This window comes from Calidris pugnax, unplaced genomic scaffold, assembly GCF_001431845.1.
Source record: "Calidris pugnax isolate Ruff unplaced genomic scaffold, ASM143184v1 scaffold18, whole genome shotgun sequence".
Taxonomy (NCBI): Eukaryota; Metazoa; Chordata; class Aves; order Charadriiformes; family Scolopacidae; genus Calidris; species Calidris pugnax.
Genome location: NW_015090812.1, coordinates 16,508,050 through 16,529,290, shown reverse-complemented (window position 1 = coordinate 16,529,290; position 21,241 = coordinate 16,508,050). Strand labels below are relative to the sequence as shown.

Sequence of the window (21,241 nt, the reverse complement as noted above, 5' to 3'; positions counted from 1 at the left end):
CAAACACGTTTCTTTTCACTTTATCCTTCCCCTGAAAAAAACCCTCTCCAGGTTTTAAATAGTGTTCTGGAAGAAGGAATACCAATGTGTTCTTCTAACTTGTTATGGAATATAGTAAGCTTAGAATAGTTCCTAACAGAATTTTATTCACCCGTAATGTTTTGGTAAAAACGCTATTAGCAGTGATTTTTCCCTTTTTGGCTACTAAACTTCAGCAATGGTTAATTGCTGTAGAGCCTGCTGCAAGTAGCTGTGGATAGCAGGAAGGCTTAAAAAGTTGAAGTCACTTAGAAAGTTCACAATAGATAGTTGACATATTTTTGCTTGCTGTCAGCTAGTGCTCTCATAAGACCATAGACAGCATGAGTGAACGTAGGAGGAAACAATACATCTGCAGACACTGGCAGACAGCATTGCTTGCCAAATTTGGCCACAGTTCCTTTAGATAAATAATTTCTCAGTGACGTGCTGTGTTGAAATTATATAAACAGCAAAAATTACTAAGACCTGGGCCCCAGGGTCTTGTGGGTTTCAAGATTTTCTGCAATCAATATTCTGACATCTGCAAATATTTTTCTCTAACAGCTGATGCCAGGAACAGAGCAGTATTACCATCACTTTCTATGTATTCAAGATTTTGAATATATTGAAATAATATCTTTTCAGCCCCAGCCCCGGTCAGGACCTTTGCACTATTATAACCACCAGCTTATATGAGAAGGCTTATACAAAAGTTATCAAAGCAGCAAACTTTTCTCAGAATGACTTGTAACCTCTTATAGCAACAATGCCATTAGCATTTTAAGAAACGTACATGGAAAAACACTGTATTAAGTTCCAGTCTCCAGAATTATCAAGGGGTTTAGAGTAACTTCTGCTGAACGTAACGTAACTTACTTTGCACATTGAATGTACAGGGTTAGAGGTTATTAAGGTTGTTTCTCCTACTTAGGACTGGACAATAGGCTGGCTTCTAGCTCTCCGGTAAGACTTCCTAGATAATGAAGATACTTCCACTGTGACAGTCACAGACACTAGAGGTATCTGGAAAGTGTTTTCTATCACTGAGGAATTCATGCAGGAAACAAATGTTCATAATTCTTCCTTGACAGAAACATCCTCCAGGAAAACCTTACCTGACTAATTTTATAGAAGCATCTGGTCTCTTCTTACAAGCAATTAGCGATAGAACAAGAGGGAACGGATTCAACCTGCAACAGGGTAGGTTTAGACTGGACATTAAGAAGAAATTCTTCACAGAAAGAGTGGTCAGACACTGGAATAGGCTGCCCAGGGAGGTGGTTGAGTCACCATCCTTGGATGAGTGTAAGAGTCCTTTAGATGTGGTGTTGGGGGATATGGAGTAGGGAAGAACTTTGTAGAGTAGGGTAGATGGTTGGACTCGATCTCAAGGGTCTTTTCCACCTAGATGATTCTATGATTCTATCTCTAGACAACCTGCTGAAGTTATAAAAACAAATCCTTTATTTAACAGATATTCCTTTAAAAAATCAGTTTCCATAACAAAAATCAAACCTATGCATGTCACATGAAACTTTCTGAAGGCAGTAGCTGTGGAATATTGACAGTTACCCAAGGCACTGAGGAAACATGGACTACGCAAAATGACTAGTTGTGTTTACTACTATTACCTAACTAGGAAAGACCAGACAAGAACAAAAATGTACTTTTAAAACAGATACACTTTTCTTTTGATGATATAACCTCCAGCACCTGGCCTCTCCACTAGCAACACTCCCAAAGTAATACCGTTCTCTGAAAATAGTCTGAACAAAATTAACACGCTCTGTTCCATTTTCAGTCCCCCAGGTACTAATAGGAACAAAGCAGAGATATGCAAGTACGGAAAAAAGTCTCTCAAGTACTTTCTTATTTCAGTAGTACCTAAAGGCAAATTTGTAAATTTTAAGGGAATATCTCGAGAATTAAGCATAGAGCTTGTGAAACTATTTTATGGGGTTTTGTAGTCTTTTATCAAAGCTAACTTTCTCAGAGAACAGGTACATACAGCAATAACCTCTCAGAAGTGTCTTAGGGTAAGACCACGTTAGTGATGTTTATGTAACTTTTACATCTGCAAGTATTTCCTAAAGTAAACTTACATTTGCAGTCCAACTGTACATGACAAAATTTCAGTAGTTCTGTGCACAGTGTGATGGTATTTGAGTGAGTATAGATGTTGAGGGCAGTAAGGTAAAACTACCTCAGTACTTCACTTCCACATAAAATGTATGAAAGCAATAATATGGTATCTTCTCAGAATCTCATGTCTTTAAAAAAAGGATGCAGCAAAGCTTCTTTTGCAGTTATTCTTGTTGCAGGGTTTAAGTCTAGTAGCTTATCAAGTAGGTCATATGCTTCATCAGGAACCTGATCCCATCCTTTCATGTCTGTTGCCTTTATTTCCAAAGCACCAGCACCTTCCTGAAAGCTCTCTAAGCGTTGAGTTTGTTTTTCGAGTGTCTCAGGAGCACACGGCTTGTCTACTGCAACTGGCAAAGCTGAGTCATTTATAGACTTGCTGGTCACTTCACCCTGGGATCTCTTATAGCTGCTGTTTGTTCCTCTCAGCTTCTCACAGAGGGTTCTTAAGTTTTGTGCCGGGACAACTTGGGTACACAGAACTGATTTACCTGGAAAAAAAAATCTACAGTAACTGACATTTTATTATACTTTCCATGCAACCGTAACATCTATGTTTGTTTCAGAGAAACTTCATTTCTTGAAGTGTAACCAGCATTGAAAAAAAAAAAGTCAACCTATCAAAACCTCAGATCTAACCCTCCCACTCCTCCAAACCAGCCATGTTATACAGCAACAGTCCCAGCAAGTCAGAAGGACAATAATCTCAGTTCTGCTCAGAACAAAGAAGCTGTTTGGGTTTGTCTGTGGAGTTATGTAGTGACAGGTCCCCACACCATCTTTTTGCATTTCACTGTCACTTTAACAGAACTGAAGAAAATTAGATACCCTGATTTTCACACCTCTGTCTGGAGAATGAAAATCAACGCTGTCGGTTACGCTTCCAGGTAGCAAGTGCTGCAGGTTTGGCTTGTAAACAATTAGGAGGATGGTTATTTTAGTTTTTTGTGTGTTTTGTGTTGGTGGTGGCTTTGTTTTTTTTAAACAGGCCATCTGCTGGTTTTTGGTTGTTTGGTTTTGTTTTTTTTTACTAGCCCTTCTTGTGGGGGAAAGCAAGGTTTACATCATATAAATATTAAGTCATATTGACTTAAGCCTCAAGGACAAATTTTGCAGGAATAGAAACACTGCCTCAAGAATTCTAACCAAATGCCAGTAGAAAACATTTAGTTGACATTTCACCTCAAATGGCCCTGACTTAGTGAAAGGCAATAGACAGGTTGGGAAACCTATGGCATGAAGTACCCCATATACAAATTATAAAAGACAGAAAAATTCAAAACTTTCTTAAAACTCTGTATATATATAGATTAGTACTTGTAGTGTTTTACATGCAAAAAGTGTGATTGACCTCCAAAATTATTCCCAAACCTAAAAATATATTTATACCTATAAAGAAAAAGAAAATATCACAGATTGTAAGTCACTGCATTAGATGGCAGATCAAGCATACATTTTCCCCTTTCCCCCATAATTAAGGTTTGCATACCAAAAGTTTTAGCAGCCTGAATGGTTTCTCTGGATCCACGAACTGTCATGATTTGTGCCAAAGCAGTTAAATCATCACTTGCTTTGTAAAATGGATATCGTCCACTGAGCAGAGAAAGGAATACGATTCCTGCAGACCACATGTCAATTGCTGCAATTGAAAGCAAACTGAGTAATAACTAAACTTGCAACTTCATCACAAACAAAATCACAACTTTCTTTAAAAAGAAATTATGACCTGAAAAGCTTCTATCAGAAAAAGTTATGTTCTGAATTACTTACTGGCTTTGGTCACACAGATAACACTTTAGCATACAGTGGAAATTACTATGATTAGGTTGAAGAATAATTTCCTGCTTTGATGCAGAGGGAGTGTTTAAGCTTTTCCATAGAATTTTTCATATGAGTAATTCCATTAGCTTACTGAAGTTAAAATGTACCAGAACAATGTTTGAGGCTGTTTTACCCAGGGAGATGAGAAGGGGTGAAAAATTGTCAACTTCTGAGATTTATTTATGTTTGCTTCATATGAAGAAAACCTTATATAAAAATTATAAATAAAAAAAAATCATAAATGAATGTGAATCCAATTTCTTCTGGGATTGAGGCTTCCACAGTTAGGCCATAATAAAAATTTATCTTACTATGAACTTTGTTCCCCTCTAATATGAAATCACTTGACAAGATAGCCAGTTTAAGAACTGTAATACTTAGAAGTTATTCATCACTTTCATTGTGTTATGAAGAGTACAGAGAGTACTCTGGGGATGGACGCCAAAGCATGATGGAAACTTTAATACTGAAAGTTATGAGAATACCTGCCTGCCATAATTTTTTGGCTCACTAAGGTGCACATTTTCAGAGATGGCAAGGAAAGTGAAGGAGAGTTTGAAGGATTCTCAAACTCCGAAGAGAAAAATTAACAGTTGTGAAATAAAGCCATAGTTATTCTACTTCTCTTCAAAAAAAGTAAGTAGTAAAATAGACAGTAATTAATTTGAACATTTTAGTTAGAAACACTATGAGGACAGGACTTTGGAGGGAAAAAAAAAAGTATTGTTGACTTCACTTGCAGAACCGGATTTCAAGTATTTTTTTTTTTTAAATAAAAATCTAAGTTAATCATTTGGCACAATTTACAGTGGAAAAACTTTGTATCTTCTTCATAGTTCCTGTAAAAAAAGTTTTAGTATTACTGTATCACTGCTGAAAAGATGATTCTATTTGAGGTGTTATGCATCAGCCTGAGTAAGTGGTTGGGAGAGGTGGAGTCATCAAGGTCAAGACCTCTGAAGGCATCTAATTACTTAACTCTTGCTGAAATTAATAGACATTACATATCTGAATGGACAGTAAATCCTAGCCCTACAATTCTGATAGAGCTGGGATCTGCAAGATCCTGTGCAACAACATCAAAATCATGATTCACAGATTCGACAGAGTTGGAAGGGACCCCTAGAGATCATCTAGCCCAACTCCCCTGCTAAAGCAGGATTGCCTAGAGCACATTACTCAGGACTGCATCCAGGTGGGTCTTGAAAATCTCCAGAGAAGGGAACTCCATGACCTCCCTGGGCAGCCTGTTCCAGTGCTCTGTCACCCTCACCATAAAGAAGTGCAGAGGGACAAACCATGTTGAAGTGTAACTGGACCTGCCTAATGTCAGCTTGGGAACCGAGGCTGTATTCCCTGCGCTGTGAACCTGGGTCAGGTGCACTGAGGTGGCTGTGGCCAGAGTCAGCTGGATCCAGCTGGTAACTTGGTCTCAGCACAGAGACCAGAACTAGTAGTAAGACTGGCAGGAAGGTGGCTGTGGCCAGAGTCAGCTGGATCCAGGAGTTCAAGGAGATAGCTACAGCAGTCCCAGATGGAAGTGGACAAGAAGATTTGTTAGTTCAAATAAAACATAATCTCATAAATATTAGTATTAGTCTACCCAGTTCTAATTAAGGCCTTTGATGACACACTACAAGAGCTCGGCACCACTAACTCAGTACTTTTAGGGCTGTCTGTGCCACAATCAAGGGATTCCAGATTTACCCAGAATTTCTGTAATCCTGCTCTCCATTACTCTAGAGAATAGAAAACCATCTGAAAGCATATTTAACACTAGTGTGTGTCCAAGGTTTCCTAGGTATGTCTTCTTGCTGCCTAAATTCTGTCTAGACAGATTCAGAGATTGTCTAAACTTGTCCTGGATTTCTGGATGTCTTCTAGCCTGTAAAGCTGGCTGTTACAGCACAGGCACAGTAACTCCAAACAGGCTGCCACACCTCTTGAAACCCCAGTCACACCCACAGCACAGATGTTGTTTCAAATAACATTTAGCTATCTAGGGATAAATTGGTCAAACATATTGTTAAGTCTATTCTGAGTGTGTATACACACTTCAAGTACTGAAAATCGACCATTTTCTCAAAAGGTATTCAGCAAATTAGTGGCTAAAAAATGTTGAAGGCATTTGAAGACATTTGTACTTATCTTTTTCATAAGTCAAAACTCCTGGTAATACACCAGATGTTTAACAGGTAAATTTGTTTTTAATCATCCTCCATTCTCCAGGTAGGCACAACCTCTCCCTTCATACTTGCATCAGCTAATGAATTAACTGTCCCTCTGCTCTGGTAGTTACCCAGGCTACTGAAACTTATTAACTTAATAGTTTTTAACCTTGACAAATTAAAAATTTAGTAAGAAAAAATTATGACATTTACAGACCAGCTATTTAAAGCACTAGCAAAAAGGGAAAAAACTGATTAAAAGCATTAACCCATGCTTTCAAAAACACACTTGCAATTGTACCGTTAACCATGCCTGCTGTGACAGCAAACTATATGTGACAATCTGTCTAGAAAAGTCCAAAGTATGTTTCAGCCTGTTGTGCGGTACCTGTGGTCTGAGTGGGACACTTTGTTAATACTTCTGGTGCTCTGAATCCAGGTGTTCCTGCCCTGGGAGCAACTTGCTGACACCTTGTAATAAGAGACAAACAGAATATAAAAGTTCGATAAGTAAATTCTAATAACACTAAATATTATTTTTAAAATATGTGTAAGATGTGTCAACAGCCTAACCCTGCTTTATTCTAGTTTTACAGAAGTTTGAGGCATCTTTTAATTATCTAGCATGAAATTATTATGTTGCATAAGATAATAGCTTTATATTATTATATTTTTATTATATGATCTAGCATAAGGTAACACTACAGAAATACTTATTGCATACTTTACTTAAAATGACCTTTTTTAGTTTCATTCAACAGCAGCACCATTTTTGCTAAAGGCTTGTTTTCATAGGAAAGTAAAGTTGAGACTAATTAACCGAAGACAAAAAAATGCACTAGATTCTTGAATGTGGATGCTCTGGCTTTGCATTAGTCCACAGCAAACTAAGGTTCACTATTTCTGAGTGTTGCCAAGAACTGACGTTTTGTTAGATTAACTAACAAAAAGTGTGAGACTATTTAAAAAAACAAAACAACTTCCTAGAGCTTTCTTGTATGGCTTAAAGTCCCTTCCTTCTATGGGCCACTTCTCTTTTGAGTCTGGCAAATTCCTCATGTTTGATTCTTCTAAAATGAGGTTGATATTACCATATTTTGGCAATCTGGGAAGAGAGGGACCCTACAGTGTCATGACTATGGCCCGTAAGCAGAATTCTCTGTGTTAATCTGTGTTCCTTATTGTGTGAATAAAAGGCAATAGTAGACCATAACCAAAACTAACTTCATAGGGATGGAGTTGAACTGAGTTATTAAGATTCTCTAACCTATTATTAAAACTTAAACATTATTTTTTAAATGAACAAATGCAAACCAGTCATGTGTCCTTTTTATTCTGCATTTCATGATTTCCAGAATCTAAACCATTGGCATGATTTAGGTCTATTAGATAAGTCCTCCTGACAGATTTGCGTATTGTCTTAACTGTTGGCATGATTTAGGTCTATTAGATAAGTCCTCCTGACAGATTTGCGTATTAACTTTTGTAATTAACTCCAGCCATTTTCTACAACATGCGTGGGTGGATAATTAAATATAACAATAAAAAAAATCATTAACAGTGAATCTCTCTCGCCACAGACAGCAGTGAACCAATTATTCCATGAACTACTCTTGTTTAAAAAGAACATACTCAGTGTTTCAAGGGTTGCACAGATCAAATGCTATCTTTCAAGTACTAAATCAGCTGCCTAGTAAATCTGAGTTTCTGACCTTGCTTGACAGCATAGCAGACAATTTTACAACATTATCAACGCAAATTACCTTGAAAGGCAAACACTGCAAACTCTATCCGTTGCGTAACAGTCACAGGTCAGGTTTGAGGGACAACCACTGGCAGCTCTCCTGGCTGCCCCACCGCTCACCGTTTTGGTAGAAGTGATCTTCTTCTTTGTTACTAACTTCCTAGATGAAACATCTATCATCTTCGACGGCTTTATAACCTGCGATGTAGATATTTTACAGAAGGTGACATATTTAAGAAGCTTCCCTTTACATACGTAGGCCATTTTCTAAAATATTAAGACTGAACGGGTACTCATCAGCAAGAGGCTGCAATTTTAGAACAGAAGACAGTAAACCTTTCTAACATCACAACATCTATAAAACAGACACTAGAGCTTTCCAAACATCCTGATTTCCTACCCTTTCCCTTCAGAAAACATTTTTCAGCGTTCACTAAAAAATGATATACGTTAGATATTCTGAAGCTGCAAGACAAGTATTTTTCAAGTTAATATAATGTTTCAAGAACTCTTTTGGTTCAATATGAGAATAAAAATAATGTATATGAAATGCCACAGCAACACACAGGCATTAACTTAAGATGTTCACTGATAGCCAAACCCTCTAATTTACTTGGGGTTTTCCCCTTGTCATATTAAATACTAATAATGAAAAGTACATAAAAATATTTTTTACAAGTTTTTTTTGTCCAGCTTCAACTGCAAAATAAATAAAAAAATGAAGTTTCACAAGGTAAGTCTATCTTAGTTGCAGATACTGAGATCAGCATACAAATGAGATCAGCTATGGAGACAGCTACATAACTAGTTCTTTAAGAGTTTCAAAAGGGACTGAAACAGAAATGAAAAATTCTTTGAGCCTTTCAGCAAACACACACTTAATAATCTGCTCAAAAACTTTTAGTTCCACAGCATCTTGGAGTAGTTTTACAGAACAACCAGTTCTATAATTTTTCAAATATGTAACGGATTGCTCTTACTGATGAGTCATACTTCTTACTTTTGTACTTGCATTCTCCTGGTATGTGGAACTATAGACATTGAAATTCCTCTCTCCAAAAACAGATCGCTGGACAGAGTGGTACGCAGAATCCTCCTGCAACACCAACGAAAAGGACAATAAGGATCCCATCTAACACACAGTCAGCTGGATACTGACAGTTTGAAAAAAAAAGTGTGAAGTGACATAAAACTAGAACAGCTGCACGGTAAGTCATTTTCAGGCATCAGTTTACTGTGGGTAAAGAAAACATGGTCTAGACAGAACAGCAAACATGCTTACAAAACGGATCACACCTCAGAAGTGCCCCAAGACAATCTGAACATCATCTGTACTGCATTTGTTATGCAACCAAGTAACTAAATATAGATGAATAATTATCAGCTTGGGGAGGAGAATCACAGTAGATGTCATTTAACAAAAGACTTAAGGCTGTCTAAATAGCAACCCATGCTAGGGTTTTGTACAACCTTTGGCATTTTATTATATCTAACAGATAATGAATGATGCCAATAGGGTTACGTAAAACTAGCCACTTTGATGTGAAAACTGTGATTCTGTGCATCCCATTAGGCCCCTGCAGGATACACATGCACAACTTTTGTTCAGGTATTACATCTCCCCCTGTTGGATAAAGTAATACATTAAACATACAATATTAATGAAAAAGACTGAGAACCTTTCCTCCTCTTCCTTGCTTAATCTGTATTTTTGAAAGTGAGCTGGACCTTTTATCAGCTGCTTTTGAGGCTGACTGTTGAGCTATCTGTTTAGGTGCTGTGACACTGACAGAAACCCCATTTCCCAAGGCTATGGTGGGATTATTTTGCGAACAACTTCCCTGCTGGTTTTCAGAGTGGGTAGTTTTGAGAAGTTCAATTTTCGTATCAGGGGTTCCTTGTGCCAAGCCAAAATCTACCAAGGCATACCTGAAAGACACAAATTTAGAATCAGGAATCACAAAATATGCATCAATCAGTTCAATTTATTATTCATTACTTGTTTACTTTCTTTCACGTTTTACTCAATCTGTTGCTTATCTGCAGTATTGCCAGCATTGCAGGCCTACTTTCCTCCTTCTCCTCCTCTTACCTATCCCCTCAATGTTTTTACCCTATACCCATCTTACTTCATTGTTTCTTGTCCCAAAATCTTCTCAAGTGCATACTTTCTCCAGTGGTGTTTAAAAAATATTCCCAGCAACTCTTTTCTGGGGTTCTTCTAGTCCTACAGCTCCAAACCTTCAGTGAACAAGTATAAGTGACTTGACACTTGCAGGATTCCCATGGGCAGAGGCACCAATGTAGCAGTGAAAACAGACATGACTAACAACGCTGAGAGTTTTGCCAGACTTCAAGCAGTACTACTGGAATTTATTTCAGTCTTCTAAGAGGTAAGGCTACATTAATTCACACTTCAAACCTGTCTTTAAAAGAATTACTTTTTGTTACAACCAGTACAGAGACAATCCAGCTGCCTCTGGGTCTCAGGCAAACTCAGCTCCACGGCTTCCACACCCAAAGTGGAGACTAAGGCTCAAACCAATGCCAGAAGAGCAAAACAACAGTAGGAATTCATTTTGACAGATAAAAAAAAATATTTTTAAAAAAATTGGTATTTCTCAGATTTTTAAGCCTGTTGTTTGGCAAAATATAATCATATCTCCCCTACAAACTTTCACTACATAGAATGATTGTGGTTGGAAAAGACCTTTAAGATCATTCAGTCCAACTGTAAACTTAACACTGCCAAGTCCCACTAAACCATGTCCCTAAGTACTACACCTGCACATCTTTTAAACACCCCCAGGGATGGTGACTCCACCACTTCCTTGGGCAGCCTGTTCCAAAACTTAAGAAACCTTTTGGTGAAGAAAGGTTTCCTAATATCCAATCTAAACCTCCCCTGGCACAACTTGAAGCCATTTCTTCTTGCTCTATCACTTGTTACTTGGGAGAAGAGACTGACCCCCACCTTGCTACACCCTCCTTTCAGGTAGTTGTAGAGAGTGATAAGGTCTCCCCTCGGCCTCTTTTTCTCCAGGCTGAACAACCCCAGCTCCCTCAGCTGCTCCTCATAAAGACTTGTGCTCTAGAGCCCTCATCAATTTCAGCACTTCATGAAAAAACACTACCTCACTTTTTACAGTCTTTAAATACTGTAACTTGCAGGCAAAAATCCCAACCCTACTAGTTATAAGCATTAATTCAATGTAAGGTGAAAACAGCCCAAATCCAGCTATCTTTTCTGTATCAGTTTTACTCTATCCATGAGTAAAAATGTAGAAATGTCAGCCTATACACCACAAGTCACTAGTAGCTTTCTTTTTATTCTTCTCATTCTTATTCAGAAATGTAGTACTTTTACTCAATAGTAAAATCTTCATTTTTTTCAGGTACTTGTCACTTTATGAGGCAGACATTACATTAGGTATGAAATAAATTCCTTCCCTCCTCAAATCCCCAAACACAGAAAGAAAAGTTTTACAAATTAAAAAAAAAAAAAATCTTTTTTAGCTTTATTACTTAAGCACATGTTATACAGCTGAAGGAAAAAAACCCCAAAAGCCCAACTGCCAAGGCACACGTCCTCACATGAGATCACAACATGGTCATCTGGACTTACTCTTTTAGCCGCCTGTTGTAGAGGAAGTTACTGGGCTTGACGTCCCGGTGAACGATACCGAAGTGATGAATGCGCCTCAAAGCTTTAAACAGATTAAACATGTATTCCCTCACTTCTTCAAAGGAAAGAGAATTCAAAATGTCCTGAAAGATTATTTGGATACAGTAATTATGCAACTGCTTTTAATTAAGAAGCTTTACTACACATAAAGAGTCTGGGACTCACCAAGAAGGATTCATGTTCCAGATACGGCATAACAATAACCACATGATCATTCTTCCTAAAGCAATATTTAACTCCCATAACGTTATCTTGTCCCCTAGAAGAAAAATATTGTCACTGAACAAAGAACAGAAGATGGATGTTTACTTTCCTTTATTTCTTAAAAAGTTCAGTCAGGCTTTCTTTTATAATCTAATCTATATTTTGACAGCAATCTTAGCAGCAGTCAGCAGTTACGCTGTTGCCTCTCATTGCTAGGTTCCATTTGGGTTCTGCAGTTTGCAATGAGGGCTCCACATATAATTTGTGGGGCCACAGTTTCTAGTTACCAATGTAATTAGATGTCAGACCTAACCTTCATGATACGAACTACTTTAAGAAGGTGCTATTCAGCTCACTGGCAACAAGTATTCATTCTTAAAACCACACTTTCTGATGAAGAGATTCTTTTTTCCATGCATTTCAGAACTGGAATTTTTGTTATCCCAGAGATACATCATAGATCATAGATGGAAAATACAGCACCACCCACAAACTGAGACAAGCAGAAAAGGGCATCCCTTACAGGTAAGACACTCCATTTCTTTTTTGCTCTTGATAAAAAAAGTATACATTTCTGTGGTTAAAAAAAAAAGGCAAGTGAAGTGCCAAAACTTAAAATAAATAAATGCAGAACAGTGAGACAATGTTGAGCAGTACAGTCATGACAGTCATCTTTTTTTTGTTTATGTACCCTGCTACTGTGAGGCACTGAAGTTCAGCAGCAATTCTCAGAGGGTGGCTGGTTGGAATCAAGTGTTTCAGAGCCATTTTTTCCTCATATCCTGTTTGTAGTTGTGCCGTGGCCAAGTAAACAGAACTAAAAGTACCTGTAAGGAAGGGAGAAAACCACAGTCTTCAGCATTTTTAATTAGGTCAATTCAGAATTTTAGAGAAGTGATTTAACTGTTCACAATCCTGCAGTATACTCGATACTACACCAAAAGCAGACTCTAGAAGAGAAAAATGCAGTTCCTTTTTTCTACTACTGAATTCAGTGATCTTGTATACAAGTTTTTTATGTCAGTAAAAATGCAAATGTAACACTGTCTAACTTGCCTGGGACGCAGAGCTCTTTGAATGTAAATTTCCTGTCTTTGATTTGCTTTCTTGTTTAGGTAGCTCACTTTCATCTGACATCTAACTCTTTTCTCCCTACGATGTAAGTGGGCTATATAATGCTAATCTGGAAAGCACTACCTTTACTATTCAAAGCACTTCTGAAATTGCTACATTTTTCCTAATTCTGTTACCTTATCTCTAAAGTAAGACTTCTCACATGATGTGTAACTTTACTATTTGTTTGCCCAGAGCACTACCACATAGACAGAATGCGACAGACTCATTTGAGAAAGGGAGTATTCAGACTACAATAAACTTACCCACCCATTGAATTTTAAGGCTATCCTAATATGCCTCTTAGGAGGTTATTTTTTCCCAATGATCTGAGGTATCTGAACATTCTTCTATATGAATTAACAGTAGAAGTTACTTTTGATTACATTTTAAGTACTGTGTTTGCATCATGCTCGTTCATACTCATACTTCTTGCAGTCATAAAAAAGAAAAATAAATCTAGAATCCCATACATTGAGAATTGATTATAGCAATAAGGGTTACCACGTTGACCTAAGACATTATTTTTGGTGGCGAGAACTGCTAAAATGAAAGTGACTCCAGAATGGAATCCTAAGTTGAAGCTTGTTTTCTCATAATGCTGCAAAGTGGTATTTTTTACAAGCATTGTTTGCTCCCAAGAGCAAAATCAGAGCACTGATTCATAACAAGAGATTTTGTTTAATTATAGTATCTTTTTAATGATAGGCAGAACTCCTTTTTATTTGTTTGTTTCTGAAATTTTGTATTGCTGTGGTAAAACAAGCTGGGTTTTTTGGAGGGGAGAGATTTGAGACAAAAACTTTTAGCCATCTCGCCTGCCATCACAGGTATTCCAACACAAAACAGTTGTAAAATAGTTCAGCCTCTTATTAAGGTCTCTGTTTAAAGCTGTGGAGTGTCACAAAGATCAAATGTAGGGTAAAGTTCCCAAAAGTGCTGAGATCCCACACTCAGACGTGCGTAGGAACCCACTTACAGTCATGCCTAATGTTTATTGAAGGTATCTGCAATAGTACTGTTAAAGCTGTACACAAGCGTTCTAAAATCTGATACTGTATGTCTTTAAAAAAGCTGGTGTTTTTTTTTTTTAAATAAAGCAGCTATAGTCTTTCTTCCAGTTCAATCCTCCTCCAGTTCTGCCCACAGGGTTTCAGTAGAAACAAAGCCAACTTAAGGAACAGCAGTTAAATATGTAAAACACAGCTGCATATAAATAGATTTCTCATGCAAAAGAGAAAAAGAATGGAGTGTTAAGACTTACTTACTTGAATATACCTCAAAAATTTTTAGTTGTCGGAACCGGAATGCTGGGGTTTTATTGAAAGGCTCTAATATACCAGATTTTCAAGTAAAATATCTTGAAAATGTCCCTAATTAACACACCTATATGCTCAGCAACATATTAGAACTCCTCCAGAGACCAAGAAGTAAATCAAAGAAGCACTTGGCTTAAATTGCATATATTGGGATTTTAGATTTATACCTTTTAAATTAGAAATACCAGAAAAAATCCAACTCTAAGCAAGCTAAAATAAAACATTTACCTTCTCCAATTTTTTCCTTAATTTTGAAGACATTTACAAGCTGTGGCACTGCTTCATAAAGTTTTTCAATATCTTTTTTTATTCCTGCTGGGGAAAAAACGGGGAAAATAAGTTATGAATTTTACTGTTTGATTCAGTATCTGATCTATATTTGTGATCACAAATTACACTTCAGTTCATAGGACTGTGAATTCACAAAAATTCACATAAACAGAGGAAAAAACAGGAGACAGGTATCTATCCCTGCTGACAAGACCATCTGCCTATTTGATATTCATCACACTCCCTTATAAGCTGTGGCATTGAAAAAAAAACCACACTTTTTTTTTTTTTTTAACTTATCTGCCACCTAGCAGTTCCTGAGAGGGCAAAAGCCTTCTGGTTAGAAAGACATCAGATAAATATTGATAAATATTTTAATGAGATTTGCAGCATTAATTTCATAAAAGACAAAACTATATAGTTGTTTCTGTAAGCACAAGAGTACATCCATTGGATGCAAATGAAAAATGTAGGAAAATAATTTTTTAAAGATTTTTTTTCGAGATCCATAATGTACTCTTTCACACTGTTACTTAAAATAGTGAACACCAAAAAATGTTTGCTCTGCATTTAAGTTGCTGCGCTTTGTGCTGCAATCACTAGATGGCATAACAAGGATGCTGTACTGTATTATTTCAAAAAATTATGCAGTTTTCCATTCAGTTTACAAATCCTTGTAGTTTAAGTGCTCTCTATGCCCTGATTAAGAATTCACTTCTTTGAAGTTATGAAGTAGGTAGAGGCTGTGACAAATTTCTGTCTCCTCTTGTAAATCAGGGTTGAAAAAGTAAGCACAAACTTGTATTTGGAAAGTCAAACAGAAGAAAAAAAATGTGTATATATTTTTCATCCAAAAAATAAATAATTTAAATTTAACATAAATATATAAATTGTATACATAAAAATGTACTGTGCTTTACCAGGACAGTAAGTCATATGCAGTGAGAATCATTTTCAAAGTAGAACTGATACACCAGAAACAAAGTATAGACTAGCATTCATCCCCAACCTTCTCTGTTAGCTCACTTTATAGAGCAACACAATCTTAAGCCTGCCTAAAGAACCCTTTCTTCCTGGTAAAAGCCCAATAAATTAGTTGGTAATTCCAGTTGCAGTTAACTTTCAATTGTATTATTTTTAATTTTCAACATTTGTAAAAAACAACCTACTTTTAAGTACTGAAGCCTGCTGCCTCTCTTACTATTTGTTTACCTGTTTTTTTTCCCTTTAGCTGTTTTCTCTGCTTCTCCAAGTCATTTTCTTCTAAGTCATTTCAGGGATGAAAAAACCTGTCTACGCTACACACCAAAACCACTAACATTCATTTAAGATACTGTTTTGATCAACAAATACAAGTAAAGGGTTAATCAGTTCTGCTACGAATCCTATTTAAAAAATTTTAAAATCTCCTAGGATAAAAATGACCAGACTTGTACTAACAGTCAAGTTGTACAGAACCCTGTGTCTAATAATCCTCGAAGGAAAAGGCTAAGGAAAACTGGTCAACTGTATGGTTACCCTGTTTATTCCCCAGTATTACAGAGTCAGGTTAAGCTAAACACCTTGAGAGGTAGAAAATTGAAAGTTTGAGGAATCACTTCATTTTCCTATCAGTATATTAAAAATTTATACTAAAAATAACACTACAAATTCAGGAAATTACCACATAACATTTTTTTATTGATAACATTCATATTGCCCACATACTCATTTATCTATTATTGTTGTAATTCTTGTTGTTTTTTCACTAGAAGTGTTGATAAAAAGCTTTATCATTTAAAAATTGGCATTTCCAGTTAGCAAAGTAATTTCAACTTTTTATACAAATGCTCATCTATTACATAACAAATGCAAGACATAAAAGAAATCTTTCTGAAATCTTCAGAAAATACAGGAGGGGGAAAGACTGATATTTGTACCGTATTCCATTCTCCCCAGGAATACTCAGAGTTGTTAAGAGATGAAACCACATAACAAAACTACAAAGAATTTAACACCGAAATGTTATTGCATTGCTCAAAGACACGGGCCTTTCCCCTCAGGAAGATAATCCTCTTACTGGGTTCTGAAACATCCTGCACAAACTTCATCCCAAGAGGTCAGTAGCCACAGGACAGAGCTAGAAAATGATTTTCAAGAGTGATACAGCTGTAACAGGCTCTGTCAGAACAACGATGCTTAGAACTAGTTTGCTATCCAACCTGCTCCAAATAAAGCAACTTACAGTTTTGTTCCAACACTTGCATTTTATTCTGACTTTTGATGACAGTTGCTTAAGCTTCAGTTTTTACTAAAAAAAAATACACCGATAGTAACTTACAACATAAAAGTTGTACTGGAATTTGTCCAGTAGAGTTGCTTGGTTAGGAAAAAAGGACTTGACTCTGGCAAAACCCAAGACTCCTAAGAAGGGTTCAGAAGGCACATCTTTTAAGTCTTAAGAAACCAAGAGATTACTACTTTCTTTGCCTTAACAGGTTTGGGGTTGTTTTGTGCCACCAGTCTGACAGTCCTAAGGTAGATACTAACACTCACAAAAAGCTGTCTCAATAACTGCTACAAAAGTCTGCCAAATACTCCATTTTGTCTTGACACTGAATTCAGGTTCCCATCTGGACAAAGTTCAATGCTGTCGGAGCACTAACAGCTGGGTGACCCAGGCTGCAGGTCCTAAGCCCCAGCAGCGCCTACCAAGGCACTGACAGCATTTAGCAACTCAGTGCTGCTGCTTCTGTGAAAGACCTTGAAAAGTGCTAGAAACAGCCAGCGACTGCCCTTGTTGAGAGCCAGCATATAAACATCATCTGTTCTCTTCTGGGTGCCTGAATCCCCAGTTGGGTACAGAGAACACACAGTCATTGTACCATCAGTGTACAATAATATAATATCCAACATTCTCTGTCAGCAGATTTTAAAGTAATTTCTTTAATTTCTAGAATGAAAAGCATTTGCAAAGCAGGACAATTAAACATTATTCAGCATCACTCTATGTAATTCTGGACATGGATGTGCTTGGGACTGACAGAGGACAATTTATTTGTAGGAAAATGAGTAGCCATTCTATATTAGCTGGCTCACCATCCACAGCTACTCAGCAAGTGTTGCACAGAAAGTCCAGATTGAAGTATATTCACAAAGAGACCCAAAAATGAGCAATAAAAACACTATCAGAAGACATGTTTGTAAGTTCAGCTTCTCTGGTAAGAGCAAGGAGAGTGTTTTTATGCACGTCGACACACCTAAAGAAATCTAAGGAAAAAGCTGGTGATTATAGGTTAAAAGGAAAAATACTGATCTTTTGTACTTGTCTGGTCAGAGAATTTTATTCTCAAGGACTGCCTATTTGGAATTCCAGTATCCTCTTATAATACATATCCTGTAATAAATAAATAGTAGGGTTAGCTAATTGTAACGAACGGCTGCTGCTGAAGTTTTGTAATACATGGAATGCAGGAATATGCTTAAAATCAAAGACAACCTCAAATGTTTTCATTTCATTGATTCTTTATACAATAGGACCGTATACAGACAGGCTTATAATTGATGCTGAAACTTCCTGAAGTGATGAAGAAGCATATCAGCAACAAAATATAATATTAGCAATCCTTATTTTAGTATATACCTGAAAGCTTGCTGTTCTGCTCATGCTTCCCATGGAAGTCTTCAGCCTGATGAGGGTGCTGCTCGTCACAGTGAGACTTCAACACTGTCTCCATCACAAAACAAACCTGAAGTAAAAAATCCAAGACTTTGAGGACCACTTCTGGACACCTGGGGGAGCAAGCATATCTGGTAAGACACGTCCTGGCCCTGTACTCAGATCCCAAGATGAGATTTAGAGAGTCTAAGGCGTTCCTCTGCTACCTAAAACAAAGCTACACTCGTCATCCCAGTGAAAAACTAAACCAGTAAACCCACTCCAGTAACAGGAAAAAAGGGGGGAAGGGAAGGAAGATTGCAGGATAAGCTTAGACACAAGTGATTTTCTTTCATCTCTTGTGTTTTCTCATTCACATTAAAGCATTATCTCGTCCCTGAAGTCTGCTTTGAAAGGCAAGGAACTGATGCACACAGGAATAGCTGCAATGCATACTGCAACACCCAGACAAAGGCAGAAAACCTGAAAGAAATTATAGGAGAAAAAAATATCTTTCTCAATATGAGAGATTTCTCTCTCTCTTCTACAGCAGATCAAAAAAAGCCATAATTATTTGTTGCCCTTCCTCCATAACAAGAAATAATAGCACGTGCTTATTTTGAAATGCTTCTTTCCAAATCTTGAAAACACTTTAAAAAAAAGTGTAAATTAGTACAGTGTACCAATATTGTACAATGAAAAAAACCTGATAATCCTGTTTCATAGAATCATAGAATAGTTCGGGTTGAAAGGGACATTTAAAGGTCACCTAGCCCAACCCCCCTGCAATGAGCAGGGACATCTTCAACTAGATCAGCCTCCTCCAACCTGACCTTGAATGTTTCCAGGGATGGGGCATCTACAACCTCTCTGGATAACCCGTGCCAGCGCTTCGCCACTCTCATTGTAAAACTTTCTTCCTCGTATCTAGTCTAAATCTTCTCTCTTTTGGTTCAAAGCCAATACCCATCTTCTTATCACAACAGGTCCTGATAAAGTTTGTCCTCATCTCTCTTGTAGGCCCTCTTTAAATACTGGAAGGCCGCAATAAGGTCTTCCCAGAGCATTCTCTTCCCCAGGCTCAACAACCCCAGCTCTCTCAGTCTGTCTTCATAGGAAAGGTGCTCCAGCCCTCTGATCATCTTCATGGTCCTCCTCTGGACCTTCTCCAACAGGTCCATGTCTTTCCTGTGCCGTCCTCAGCTGTCCTCCAGAGCTGGACTCAGTACTCCAGGTGGTGTCTTCATCAGAGTGGAGTAAAGTGGCAGAATCACCTCCCTCGACCAGCTGGCCATGCTTCTTTTGATGCAGCCAGGGATAAGGTTGCCCTTCTGGGCTGTGAGCGCACATTGCTGGCTCACATCCAGCTTTTCATCCACCCGTAAGTCCTTCTTGGCAGGGCTGATCTTGCCTCCAGAGCTGGACTCAGTACTCCAGGTGGTGTCTTCATCAGAGTGGAGTAAAGTGGCAGAATCACCTCCCTCGACCAGCTGGCCATGCTTCTTTTGATGCAGCCAGGGATAAGGTTGCCCTTCTGGGCTGTGAGCGCACATTGCTGGCTCACATCCAGCTTTTCATCCACCCGTAAGTCCTTCTTGGCAGGGCTGATCTTGATCCCTTCATCCTCCAGCCTGTATTGATTCTGGGGGTTGCCCTGACCCACCTCGACCAGCTGGCCATGCTTCTTTTGATGCAGCCAGGGATAAGGTTGCCCTTCTGGGCTGTGAGCGCACATTGCTGGCTCACATCCAGCTTTTCATCCACCCGTAAGTCCTTCTTGGCAGGGCTGATCTTGATCCCTTCATCCTCCAGCCTGTATTGATTCTGGGGGTTGCCCTGACCCACCTGCAGGACCCTGCACTTGGCCTTGTTGAACTTAATGAAATTCACACAGGCCTATTTCTTGAGTTTGTCCAGGTGGTTCTGGATGGCAGCCCCAACCCTCAGGCGTGTCAACCCCACCACTCAGCTTAGTGTTGTCTGCAAACTTGCTGAGGGTGCACTCGATCCCACTGTTTATGCCACTGATGAAGATATTGAAGGGTTCTGATCCCAACATGGACCCCTAAGGGATGCCACTTGTCACCAATCTCCATCTGGACACTGAGCTGTCACTCCACTATCCTCTGGATGCAACCATCCAATCAGTCCATGAGGAAAACCATATGTCATGAGGAAAAGAAAGGCAGAGAGCCCCTGGGCAGGATAACCAGTGACAAGTGAGCCTGGAAGCACCACATCTTACAGTTGCCCAACACTGGTTCCATGCAAAGATCTTCCTTGCTTTTAACTTTCCCAAACCTTCAAAGTTCTGGCTAAACTTTTCCACCAGGGGGAAACCTATTCTGAAAAACTTCAGATTAAAGGATTCATCTGTTTCAGTTGTGGAGCTAGAAGTATATTTTGTCCCCAGAGAATTCAGGCTACCTTTAGTCTGTCATCCTCATGCGCAAGAACAGGGAGAGGCAATGGCCCTTTTTTTTTTTTTTGAGGGAGCTTTTGCTGGAGAGTGTGACTTGGATACTAATGGAGTGAGATTAGAGGTATTTCTGGTCTCAGAGGTAGGCACTCCCTCCGCTAGTGCTGAGTAGGCAGATAAGCCTGTTCCAGACCTGAAATGGCACAGTCTCGTTAGCAGAATTAGGAGTGCAAATTAACACAGGCAACCCTGCCGCTCACTATGGCCTGCTTGCTCTGATTCAGCCCCACGCCGGCCTCAGCTCTAGGCTCTTCCAGTTCAAGGCTGACCACAAACACTCTGTTTAGATGAAGAAAACGAACACTTCTGTCTGCCTGCAAACCAGCAAGGGGGCAGGCTCAGGGCCCCGAGGAGGGTGGAAGGGGCTTGGAAACTCAAGGTGTCATTTCCATTCATGTTAAATGCATTTGTTCCCATTCATTTATGTTAAACGCACAAGCAGAACCAAATACTTGAGTATATTGAAAAAATGTTTACTAATTTGGGAGTGGGCTTAACAGTTATAAAATGGGACATGAAACAAGAACACCTAGACAGTGACAGATTCAAACAGCCCAAGTAGCCCCAGGGCCTTCCCAGCCAGGTGTCTGAGCCCCGCACACAGAGACCGGCGATGCTGCCGCCGGCTCCCCGGGTGA

The 21,241-nt window shown here is 38.5% G+C and overlaps 1 protein-coding gene across 6 annotated transcripts in view; it reads right to left on the bottom strand.

Moving 5' to 3' along the window:
* Nucleotides 1-1,462: 1,462 nt before the first annotated feature.
* Nucleotides 1,463-21,241, bottom strand: part of CDC7 (cell division cycle 7) — a 20,291-nt gene continuing 512 nt past the window's right edge. Inside the window, exons 2-12 of one of the 6 annotated variants that reach the window (XM_014938896.1) lie at nt 18,110-18,215; nt 14,446-14,532; nt 12,477-12,612; nt 11,747-11,840; nt 11,522-11,664; nt 9,576-9,825; nt 8,897-8,992; nt 7,916-8,094; nt 6,541-6,623; nt 3,653-3,802; nt 1,463-2,654 (exon numbers count right to left, since the gene is read on the bottom strand). In XM_014938896.1, coding sequence (XP_014794382.1) covers nt 2,278-2,654; nt 3,653-3,802; nt 6,541-6,623; nt 7,916-8,094; nt 8,897-8,992; nt 9,576-9,825; nt 11,522-11,664; nt 11,747-11,840; nt 12,477-12,612; nt 14,446-14,532; nt 18,110-18,203 — 1,689 coding nt within the window. In that variant the 5' untranslated portion in view covers nt 18,204-18,215 and the 3' untranslated portion in view covers nt 1,463-2,277. Of the gene's footprint in view, nt 2,655-3,652; nt 3,803-6,540; nt 6,624-7,915; nt 8,095-8,896; nt 8,993-9,575; nt 9,826-11,521; nt 11,665-11,746; nt 11,841-12,476; nt 12,613-14,445; nt 14,533-18,109; nt 18,505-21,241 lie in introns of those variants that run through there. The other 5 variants (XM_014938898.1, XM_014938894.1, XM_014938899.1 and 2 more) reach the window with 5 other exon arrangements.